Genomic DNA, 12,900 nt, shown 5'->3' with positions numbered 1-12,900 from the left:
AAAAAAAAGTATTTTATTCAAAAAGTCGTATTTCTGGTCCAGTGTGATTCTCCTATTTAATATTTTTTTTTTTATTTCTATCAACAAATTTTTTTCTTTATTAATAGCACTGTTTTACTAATAAATTTATTAGAAGTTATTTATTTAAAAACTTGTAAAAAATATTCCGTTGCTTCATATTGCTAATAAAATTATATTTATTTCTTCTTTTATCAGGTACGTTAACATTTTAAACTTGAATGAAATAGTGTGGTAAGATTATATTTAATCGCACTTAAGACTTCAACTTTTTCTATATATGAAAAAGTTGTGCCAACTTACGCTTTTTCTTGCAACAAATTAACATGATCCGAATATATCTCCCCAAACAAATAAATCGGTGCCGTTTTTCCATTGGAATTATAAAATGCATTATATTTTGCACCGAAATATTTCGGAAAAATATTAAGATTTACGTGAGCTGGACCGATTTGAAAGTATCTCCAAAAATTTAGTTTTTATCATAACAATTTTTTTTTAGTTTTTTTTAATTCACTTCAAATGGCGAAAGAGTTTAACTAAAAAAAATGCATAATAATAATTAAAAAATATTTCAACAGAATCATAATAATGCAATTTTTGATGCTGTTTTAGAACTTTTTTCAAAGATTGGTTTATGAAAAACTAAAATAACACAGCCAAACCTTTAACGATTTACGCTTCTGAGGTACTATTGGAAAGGTATTTTCTCATCCTTTTTATTTCTTTGCAAATAAAATCATTCAAGGTATGAAAGAAAACGGTAAGATAAACGAGCCCCATTCCAAGTTGAATTAAGTTGTGTTGATATTAAAAATAAATAAAAAATGGGACGTAAATGAGCTTTTTTTGCAAAGAACGGTGAGAAAATACCTCTCCATTGACATCTCATTAGTCTAAATCGGTATACTTTTGGCCCAGTTATTCAAGTTTTTCTTAAATCAATCTTGGAAAAATGTTAAAAAGCAGCATCAAAAATTTTATTAGTATGATTCCGTTAAAAAATTTTGTTTATTGTTTTTATGTTGATTTTTTTTTTGCTTAAACTTTTCTGTCATCTAAGGGGATTTTTTCAAAAAAAACTTTAAGAAACTACTTCTATTAATAGAACAAAAAATTCCATTTTTAGAGATATTTTCAAATCGGTCCAGCTCACGCACATCCGAATATTTTTCCGAAATATTTTGGGGGAAATTTTCAAATATAATAAATCTTGTCGTCCCGCCGGAAAAACCGTTACTCTATGTGGCGATGCTGTCTAATGTTTATGCATGAATGTAGTTATTCCTACAGCGCTTCAGCTCATGTTGAGGTTTTTGTTACTAACTGTGATTGTGAATGAGATTTTGTTAGCAAATAATAAAAATTTGTTCACTGCGCAGCAAGAATTTTTGAGATTTAATTGCATAAGTTTAAATGTACGGGTATGCTTAGACACAACAAAATATGTTTGCAAACGTATTGTATGTATGATATATATGCATATCTAAATATATATACATATCTTAATGGTGACCTGAAAATATGCAACATCTTTCGCTCACTTCAGCTAAACGAAGAAGCAGGCAATGGTACACACGAAAAATAGGTCACAAATATGAGCCAGCGAGTATAGATCCAGTCAGCTGCTAGCTAACCAGCTATCCGAGCTGAACCGAACCGATCGACAAGCAAAGTTTTTATGCCACTTGCTAACCCCACTTGATTTAGAGATGCAGTCAACCCACAGGCATCTCACAAATAGTTAGTAGTAAAGGATTCATTTTCATATTCCTATTCAATGTTTGTTTCCTGATCTTTTTGCAATTAATCCTAGTTTTTTTTGTTTAATTTTGCTCCTCGTTGGTTTTGTGCTCTTTAGCGCTGGTGTGCACGTATGAGTGAGTTAATATGACTGCCTCAGCCTGTGCGTTGCACACAAATTTATGCCAGTAATGGCGAGTCTTTGAATTATTAATTCATATGAAAGCTCATGTTAGTGTGCACGTGTGTTTATGTGCGGGTTATGACGCTCTAAATGCTTATCTATGGCAGCGCTTTTACCTACAAATAGTCTAACTTATATATGCATGCATGTGTGTACATATGTATTTATGTATGTACGTACATTAGGGTGCATCATTCGCCGTATAAAAAAAAGTTGGTACTTTTTCCCAGCGTAATTATAAAATCTATAATATTTTGAGACTTTCGCCAAGTATTTCAGAAAAGTATTAGGATTTACGTTAGCTGCACCGATTTGAAAATATCGCTAAAAATAGAGTTTAAATTAAATTTTAAAATTAAATAAAATTAATTTTCAAAAAAAATTTCCAAAAATTCACTTCAGATGATAAAAGACCCTAAGCTTAGAAGATCGGCAAAAAACTAATTACAAATTTTATCAACGGATTCAAAATAACGAGACTTTTGGAGATATTTTCAAATCGGTCCCGCTTACGTAAATTTTAATATTTTATCGCAGTCTGTAGCCGAATGTAATAAATTTTATAACTATGGTAAAAAACCGCATCTTTTTTTTTAGTGGGGCACCCTAATGTACAAGCATATATGCATTTTCGTGTTCATATCCGTTTCAGTGTGTCAGTATGACACTTTCGCCTTTTTCGCCGCCTCTTGCAATTTCTAATTTCTGAAAGTTTGACACAGCTGTCGACATATTTGAACAGAGTTGCCGACTAGTGATGATTTCTTTCCAAATGATATGTGAGAATTAGTCCGACCTCCTTCATGCAGGTGGTAAAAAGGGTTGCCGAGGATTTTGTAGGGGGGAGGGTTGGGGTCCTTGCAGTGAAAAAGGAAAAAAGTTCGGATAGGTAACCCCCCGGATGCCATTATCGAGCAGTTTTTGCATAAGAGGCTAACTCTGGTGGTTGAGGGAGATTTGAAATATAGAAGGTAAACAGCAGCGGCGAAAGTACATTACCCTGTGGAACCCCCTGTTTAATTTTCCTTGGTTTGCTGGTTTTGTCTCTGAAAATTACTAACGAATGTCGAACACTCAGATAATTCGCTGAACACCGTTTGAGTCTCTGCGAGAGAGAGGAAGCCTCAATGTCTTCTAATAGCGTGGAGGAGCTGACGGTGTCAAACGGCTTTGACAATTCCAACGCTACCAGAGCTGTTCTCTTACAGGGGCGGTTTCGGTTCGGGCCGCGACTAATCTGAGGGTTTATGACGTTAAATGCTGTTATTGAGCTGTGCACTTAACGGAACCCTTGCTGATACCACGCTGTGGTCAATCGGTGCGTGTATTGCGGCAGTAGCAAAGTGTCAAGTGTCTGCGCTACCGGGGAAAGGAATGTTAACGGACGATAGGACTACCCTATGTTGGCCGCTTACCCCGGATTAAGCTATGAAACCACTCTCCCTATTTTCTAGATCTTCAGAATGATGAGAGTGGCCATGGAGAGATTGAGTACCTTGCTGAGATAATATACTCCCGTAGGACACAATTTTTTCAGCCTCAGTATACATATTCCGCCGGGTCATATGACTTTGGAGTCTTTCGCTTTCCCTATGGCTACCTAAGTCTCACCGCTGGTGAAATCAAGAGGCGCACTGGGTATTGACACTCGATGTTTGGCTTTGTCCGCTGAAGGATGTAGTGTGCACTTCTTCTTCTTATTTGACTCTACAACCGTAAAGTACAAGTAAAATTTCCAGCCAGAAGAGAATGCAGGAAAGGCCAAGTGGCCGATACAGACGCTATCTCCCTCTGATAGATCCGAGGACGATTGTGCAGTAAGGACAGAAATCTATTCCGCTAAACTGGAGGTGACTGAATCTCTTTGTTTAGAAAAAAATACAGGTAAAGATCTTCCATGCGGAAACTCCAGGTTTAATTGAAGCCTGTAAGATCTTAGGAAATATAGTTTCGAACGAAAACAAAGCAATGATATATAGATTTTGACGAACAAGTGGAATTACACTCAGAACCTCAGTCAAGGATCGTCGCCCTTTTCAAGGTTCGTGACCATCGGAAGATTAAGATTATTTTTTGATATAGATAATTCAAAAATAAATTAATCTGCATTTTTCCATATTAGCAAGAAAGAGGTGGTAAGATATACAGACTTTCAAAATATCAAGGCATCTTGGGTCTGCCTAAGTATAATAGACGTGGGAGGTTTGATATGCCATGTAGATGAAGGACATAGGACAAAGACACCTTGCGGGAAGAATAGAACTACCCTTTAAAAGAAAATGTCACAACTGCCAGCAAGAAGATAGCGAGAAAATATCGAAAATATTTTTTAAGGGTTACCACCTGTTAGAAAAAGTTAAAATCAATTAATTGGTAGGTTAAATAAAAGACTACGGTTGTCAAATGAAAGGGGTTCAATAACGATTCATTTCGGAAATATTTTTCAATAGATTTGCCACCTATACTAAAAGTTAAATTCAATTTAAACGTAATATTTAAAATCAACTTAATTAACAAGTTAAACGAAATATTTTATCATGGATATCAAATGGCAGAGGTGTAAGATATGTAGCTTTATTTCAAAAATATTTTAAATGGTGCTGCCACCTGTTTAGAATCTTAAAATCACTTCAATTAACAAGTTAAGTGAAGTAACGAATGGTAGAATTTTTAAGAGAGCTATAGCTTTTTCAAAAATATTTTTGACGAGTATTGCCACCAGCTTAGGAATTTAAAATCAATTTAATTGACAAATTAAATGAAATTCTACAAATATTATTAAATTGTATGTTTGTTTGGCTTACAGAAAGCTGTATTAAAATAAAACAAATTTTTTGAAGAGGATTGCCACCTATTTTAAATATTCGTGGTGAAAAATTGAGGTTTTAGAAAGCTTGATTTTGCAAGTACTTTTAAGAGGGTTGCCAAATATTGAAAAGTCAATCGCTTTTTTCATAAATTACATAAAGTATTACAATATGAATGTTAATCTAAAGAATTATAAAAAAGCTTTGTTTTTTAAACATTTTAAAAGAGAGTTGCCACCTGCTTAAGATGATGTTAAGTAAAAGAATAGACGCTTAAGAAGGCTTTAAAAAAGCGGCTGAAGTACTTGACATCCCACTTTTTCATCCTCTCGGTGGAGATGACGAAAGTGAAACCATCGGACACTTTGGTTTAACTTGGGCACTCGTAAAAGGCTTTCACCATAGGGAAAAAATTCCTCCGAGTAAAAGTATGAAAACTTCATGCAACGCTTCTTTGCCTAGCCCTAGCTTATACCAGACGAAATAGTAATCTTACAAATGTCTCGAAATAACTAGCTAAGTTGAAAGCAGCATTACAAGATATTCGAGTTTACTTTAAGCAACAGCAAATCGGAACTAGGCGCCTTATGGTTAAAGACTCTGTTACCATATTTTATGATTTCTAGTGCTTGGCAACTCTACAGTCGACATACAAATGTCGTTAAATAAATTTCGCAAATGTTTTGACTATTTAAAAAACAAATTCACAGAGTGAATTTTCTCCCACCATCCATGACATCTGGCTGGCTGGCAGCTGTGTAACACAGAGTGAATGCACTACGCGTGCCACATATTCCCAAGGCATGCAAGCATTTCGACAATCACGCCAAGCTTTTACTTTCTGCAATGCATAAGAATCTACAGCAATGGGTTAACAAATACAAAAAAAAACGACAGCGAAAATAGCAGCCGTAATGAAAAATGAATACTGGGGTTAAATGTGCTTTTGTGAAGGAATTTCACACTTGGCAGCGTTTTTTAATTTCCATTTCAATGTGCAACACATAACAGAATTCATTGCATACAAATAGGCGCATAAGCGAAAGTAAAAGCAATTGCAGTTTTTTTTCGTTATAAAAATGGAAATGCGCTGCTTTTCAAAGCTTTGTGTGTGTGTGTGTGTGTGTATGTGTGCATAAGTCGCCGAAAAGTCACAGTGACTAATTAAAATTCATTTACAAAGAAAACACAAATAGTCGCACTGCATTTTTATGCTCATTGCAATTTTTAATTTTTCACAATTTTTTTTTTTTGTTTTTTGTTTTTCTTGCCATTTTCTATCAAGCGTACATTAAGCAAATAAACACCGTTCCTTTTTGCGCTCTCTCTCTCATGTGACATCCTTCGCATAAGGCGGCCCTGCATTTGTCGCCAAGTAAAATACGCCACCACGTCCGCGTAACGCCGTCACATTCGCTGGATCGCCACCCAGCAGCATTTCTTTACCTGTACCCATCAAACACCTTCTATGCTTAATCATATCCGGCCATAGCTTAACATCACAGCCCTGCGCGCGAAACGCCTCCTTCGCCAGCAATGACTCGGCGAATATTTGAAAGGCGCGAATGTGGCTGCACTCGTTGAGAAAGCAGCCCGGTTGCGCGCTGCCGTAATTCACATAGTAGTCCACATGACCCAGCGGCCGATCGTAACCATACGAGCCGACACTCGTGTGCACCACCTCAATATAATCAGCATCGGTGATGGCGATGCGTTCATCGAAATTCTCGTAGCGGAAGAAAGGTAGCGCTGGATCGAGTGCATAGATCACCGGCAAACGGCCGGTTTGTATGTGCTTTCCTGCGATGCCCGCAATGTGTGCGCCCATACTGAAGCCGATCACATGCAAATCCTCATAGCGTATGCCCGCTTCACGTTGCAAGAAATCGATGAATTTCGCCAATACTTTGCCAACTGGTTTGACGCGATAACTAGCCGTAAGGTAGTCTGCTACAGCACCTCGGCTCCAATCCACGGTGAAGACGTTGTAATTGCCACTGCCTTGACGAAGATAAGCCGGCACGAGCGTTTGATAGACGCCCGCATTGGCGCCACCAAGCCAACCGTGTATGAGAATGCTGTTTGGAAGAGCGAAAACAATTAAAGCTTGTAGTTGTTAAGTTAAACACAATGAAAAAATTATTAGTAAACTAGATTCAAAAAATAGGGATGTGCGATTAATCGATCAAATCATTAGTCATAATCTTGATTAATCAAAAAATTTTATGAACTAAAGCCTGATTAATTAGACTCTGAGTAATTATTGTTCACTCATAAACGAATTTCAATCTGAGTAAATGTGTTAATTTCTCTCGAGTTTGCTTTCAAAGCAAACGAAATTTGTTTATAATGTAATAGATACAATATTTTTCTTATTAACAAAAATATAATACCAAGCGAGCACATTACTATGTTGCTCCTTGAAATAAAAAAGTACATATACATACACACACATACATTTTTATGTCTATAAATTTTTTCTATTAAAAAAACAGAAATCATAGCAGCAATTATTCAGGTTTCTGAATAACCAGGTTATGATTAATCAGTTTTCTTTTAATCAAAATGTAATTAATCGAGAAATTAATCACTTTGATTAATCAAAAATTATTAATCTTTGATTAATTAATTAATAAGGTTTCGATTAGTCAGCTTGTTCGGTCAATCGCACATCCCTAATAAAAACTAATAGTAAGCAGTAGAGCCTTTATGGTTTTTTCGAAAAAGTCGATATTTTTTCGATCGAAAATTAAGAGTAAAAATTTTAAATTTTTCGGCTAAAATATTAATTGATTTTTTTTTTTATCAAAAATAAAAGTCAACCACTGACCTCTATTTTTTCGTTAAAAAAAAAAACAGCTAATAATAAAATTTTATTATCTCGTTATAAAAATAACGGGCAGCATTTGAATTTTATTTTTTCAATCAAAAATAACAGTTGAATGTCTTTTTGTATTTTTCGATGAAAAATAACAGTCAATATTTGATAGCTATTTTTCCTAATATAATAATAATAACAGTTTGATGTCTTTTTTTTTGCTTTCTGATCAAAAATATTTGTTAAAATATGACTTAAAATTTTTTCAATCAAAAATAACAGTCAATATTTGACATTTATTTTTCGATCAAAAATAATAGTTAATATTGAAGTTTTATTTTTTCAATCAAAAATAGCAGTTAAATCCCTTTTTTTATTTTTCGACCAAAAATAATAGGTAAAATATGACTTAAATTTTTTCAATCAAAAATAAGAGTCAAAAGCTATTTTTCCTATAAAAAAAAAAAAACAACAGTTGGTACTGCACTTTTATTTTTTCGGTCATAAATAACCGTTAAAGTCTATTATTTTTCGAACAAAAATAGTTGGCAATATTTGACTTTTGTTTTCCGATCAAAAATGACGTTTAGAATTGAACTTGTAATTTTTCGATCAAAAATAACAGTTTAAATTTTTTATTTTTATTTTTCGGTCAGATGTAATAGTTTACAATCGATTGTTTTATTGCTTATAAATCAACGGAAGTTTTATAACTTACACTACAATAGTGATTAAATTTTAACTCTTATTTTTATCGAAAATAATCAAGTAATAACTTTTATTTTTGTTCGGTTAAGGAAAAGACAAATTTTAACTTTTATTTTTATTTTTGATTTATAAAATACCGGTAAAAAATGACGATAAATTTTTAACTTTTTTCGAAAAGTATATTTAAATCATTTAAGATTAGTATCTATGAAATAACTGTTATTTTGGATCCCTGACTATGACGATGCAGATTGTTATATGTCAAAGTACTCGGGTATTTAACTATCCATGCATAGTTGCCAAATACCTAATTCGGGCAAAGGCCTATACAAGCTAATGCAGTCTAAATCTAGACTTTCGGATATTGAGGGAATCATATGATTTTGTCCAACATCTTCGAAGCTAGTCATTGCTGAGCAAAATATTTCCCTATGTTCTGACGGGGACTTCGATGACCATTGGTTGGGGTACTATAACTGGCTGCAGACCAACGAATCCCTGGCCTGAGCTCTAACTAGACAAATAGTCAGATGCCTCGTTACCAGGGATTCTGGTGTTACCTGTCCAACATAATTCAGGTGAAACTTGCATTGCTGATCTAGTCTCGAACTCGTTAGAAGCCTGACCTTGAGTGCTAGGTATGCAAGCTCTTACCTCTTCACCTACTTACAACAACATAGTCCATTGTCTTGAGGATTGAATTCGATTCGATTAGATTTAGAGGAGGGAGCAGATCACCTAGTTACCGCGTCCGTGAATGGATTTATGTTAACAAACCTATGTTTGACTACAGACCTTCTTTGATCCACGTATTACTAAGAAACTTCGCAAGGGCCTTTAACCGAAGGCCATTTAGGTTATGTGCTTCTGGCTGGAATGAAAAACTTTAGACTGTCTAATAGACAGTATTTGCCTAGTAATATGTATTGAGCTTAATGCTAGCTTTGAGGTAACCTCGTGTACTTTAAGAGCTAGGAGCGCCACTCTGCTGTCCGAGTATTTGTAGATGTGTTAATTTTCTATATACTGCCTCAGGCATAGTTCAATGGCATGCTCGTAGGCCTGAAAAACAGAGTTACCCTGCGTCATGTTGTTGAAGAGAAGCATACTGGGGCGTATGCCGTAGATTCCTGCTCCGACGCCGTGGTCAGTATTGGAACCGTCAGTATACCAGATGTGGCTGACCTTGCGTGGTTTAGGGCGTGCATTGCCCCATCTGGTTCTGTTTGGGAAAAACACCTTGAAGTTCAATCTAGGAAGGTACATGTCCACAATGCTAATGCGCAGCCCGTCCTATTGTTCTATGATTCTGAGGGTGTATGCGCTTCTTGTCTTCCCCCTTGCTGAGATGGGCCTTGCAGTAAACAGTGGAGCATCTTTTTGGATGCAATGTGTAGGGGATGCGTTCTGCTCATCGCGCCAATGTTGCCCTCGCATGCTAGTCATTTACTGAGTTTGGCCTGCGTAGACTTCACTTCTGCTTCTTCCACCAGACTGACGTACATTAAGTCAGAATGGTTTTGAAGAAGGCATCATACATCCACCTTTCCTTGCACCTAGTTCGGACACCCCTGTTCCACTCCATTAATTTCCGGCAGTTCCTACATATGTAGGTGCGGACTCCATGACAGCTTGTCATCAAGGATAACTCCTAGATATTTGACTTCTTTGGAGGAGTGTATCTTTTCTCATTGAATTACTGGCTGTTGGTAGTTGGTTTTTTTTTTTTTTTCTTTAGAGGAGATTTAAGTTTAATCCATTACCACTGCGATATTTCATGACTCTGTTCAGTGCATACTGTAAAGGTTGGAGATAGTGTCTTCAAACCTATCTCTGATAAGGATGACAATGTCTTCCGCGTAGCCCTGAACATTGCAGCCTTTTTCGCTAAAAAGGCAGAGTGGTTCCTCTACCACGATGGACCACAAGGGAGATCACCCCACCCTTCGGGCAACCTTTCCTAGCTAAGAGTGCGACTTTCTCCTGTCCGAAATCGGATGTAATAGTTCTGAATTTAAGGATGTTGCATGTGGCTGCATCAGCCCCATTGCGCCGGAAATAAATGTCTTTCAGAGAGTGAAGAGGAACAACCACTCCCCTCTACCACATCATGCGCTACCGCATACACACTGGAGACTCATATGATAGTCGGACACTACAGAATGCATGACGGCAGAATGTGTGAAACTAAATCCTTTAAGTTTACCCATCACAGGCTTCCATTTAGTCCTGCTGCCAGGGTAATCAGTTTTCCATATCCAAGATATTAGCTTTGAAAATCAAATTTTTAAAGTTCTATTAGACCAACTATATTCCCAAGAACGTTATACTTTGCCAAATTACTTATCCAGCAAACAAAAAAATGTATGTATAATAAAAAATCAAATCAAATTACTCGCTGCGCCATTGCTTGTTAATCGGCAGCCTTTGAAATGCAATGACGTGGCAACTCATAACAACAAACACTGCTGCTGTATAGTGCGCCAAAGCGTAGAGCAGGTCAAGAGACTAAAGATAATCTAACTAAGCAACTAGTGCCCCTATGACACAAATACTACTACATCGATAAACCATCAGCATTCTAAGCACGATTGGCACAAATCGAATTTCGAAAATGTGGCAAATCTGCTGCATACATTACACACACACACACACACACCCACACATATCCACTCACATTCAAACTCAATTTCACATTTCATCTATACAATTCAACATTTCAACATTGCTACTGCATTTGCAACAATTCGAGACACTGCCCGCCTGACACACATAATTCATTTCTGCTTAAAGCCCTTTTGTCGACCATCACTTACCGCGTTGGATTGAAGGGATTGAAACGTGACTGCCGCAAAGATTTCCCATTGTATAGCTGCACCTCTTCGACTTTGATCTGGGGTGACAAGGGAGTGGCGGAGTTGGAGGCGGTGGCTGCTGCTGTAGAAGCTGCAGCAACTGTGTCGGTCGTAGCAGCTGTTGTGCCTGTCGTTGGCGTATTTACACCAAACACTGCACCGATAGAGTCCGCAACTACGTTCAATACACGCCCACCATTGGCCGTCACTGTTGAAACTAAGGACGTTGGCATAGCATTGTTGTTAGCAATCTGATTAGTGTTGTTGTTGTTGTTGTCGTCGTTGGTGTGCAATTGGAATACTGTATGGCGCTCGGCATTGAAAAAGAAAGTATAATCCTGCAGATGCAATTGATCGTTGCCAAAGAAGGCGACTAATTGTCCGAATGGATTGAGAAAGCCATTCGGCTGCTGAAACAGTTTTGTGTTTGCTGATGGTTGTGCGGCACTCGTCCTCGAGCTTGTTACTGTTGTGGCGCTATTGCTGCTGCTGGCAATTGTGTTGCGTCCGGCAAGCGATAGAGCTGCTGGTTTTGTATTTTGTGTTGCAGTTGTCGATGTAGTTTTTGATATTGCCTTCGAGCGAATTGTGTTCGTTTCATTTGTGCCGCCGCCAACATTGTGCAAATCATTTTTGACCCGCATCTGCGGTTGTGTGTCCGTCACGCCCGCATTCGACTTTGTTGTCATCGTTTCTTTGTCATTCACTAGGTTTATTTGTTTTTCGGGACTACTTTTTGTTGCGGTTTTATTGCTGCTGTTATTGTTGTTGTTGTTGCTGTTATCGTTACTGCTGCTGCTGTTGCTATTGTTATTATTGTTGTTGCTTGTTTTGCTTTTATGGTTATGCTGTACAAAGCGTTCTTCATCCTTTTGCACTATTTGGTTTGATAGATATTCCTTTTCCGTTGTCGTTTCTACATCTTTTTCGTAAATTTTTGTGTATTTTTGCCTCTCCGTTTCTTCTCTTTCACTTCCTATTTGCCATTCGTAGTCATTGTTTTGGTTGCCTCTGTTGTCAACCGCTTCGCTATCTCGGCTGTCGTCACTCATCAATTGGAAGTCTATGCCGTTGAGGTCATTGTCGTTATGCAGATGACCACTGTAAAGAAATTTCTGGCTGGAGGGCGACAAATTATTGCTTAACATCTCAAATGTTTTGGGTGAGTGGTCAGGTGACAGTTGAACATAAGCATAGACCACATTTTGTAGCACTGAAATTGAAAAAGGAGTTTTATTTTAATAGAAAACGGGAATCATATTTGTATCGAAAAATAGTTGTTTGGAATCTAAAAGCAGGGTTCGTATTTGCACACACATGCTCTGCTCACACACACGCCAGAAACACATTCAACTTGCACTCACTGCTCATACACATGTGTGTGCATAAGTGGAAAACAAACTCTACTCACAGAAAAGTGTGTGCTGTTTGTTATTAAGCACATGCACATGTGTGTGAGCCGATTTTTGTACAAATTTCAGCCCATGCACATGCACATAATATATTCTTAAAAGAATTTGTTTATTAAACGTTATTTTTTGAAAGACAATTCAATAAAAAGTGAGATGTTGTTTGTTTTATATATGACAGAAAACATATTAAAAAATTATTTTAAGATTTGAGTTAGAATTCGAAGTGTATAAGTTTCTCTACGCATAGCACACACATGTGCGTGTGCTTTACATTAATAAAAAGAAAGTACACACATGTGCCCGTGCTGTTTACCAAACGGCACACACATGTGATGTGAGCAAATTTTTAATTTTT

At 36.7% G+C, this 12,900-nt stretch overlaps 1 protein-coding gene across 1 annotated transcript; it reads right to left on the bottom strand.

Moving 5' to 3' along the window:
• Positions 1-6,028: 6,028 nt before the first annotated feature.
• LOC118740956 (DEP domain-containing protein DDB_G0279099) lies at positions 6,029-12,368 on the bottom strand (the record flags this gene model as incomplete). Its single annotated transcript, XM_036472759.1, has 2 exons — positions 6,029-6,830; positions 11,095-12,368. Coding segments are annotated over 2 exons (2,022 nt in total), but the record flags the coding sequence as incomplete, so codon positions are not given.
• Between the last annotated feature and the right edge of the window lie 532 nt (positions 12,369-12,900).

This window comes from Rhagoletis pomonella, unplaced genomic scaffold (assembly GCF_013731165.1).
Source record: "Rhagoletis pomonella isolate Grant_MI unplaced genomic scaffold, Rhpom_1.0 Rhpom_scaffold_00001, whole genome shotgun sequence".
NCBI lineage: Eukaryota > Metazoa > Arthropoda > Insecta > Diptera > Tephritidae > Rhagoletis > Rhagoletis pomonella.
Note: the sequence above shows the minus strand (reverse complement) of the source record. Positions and strands in the feature narration are given on the sequence as shown.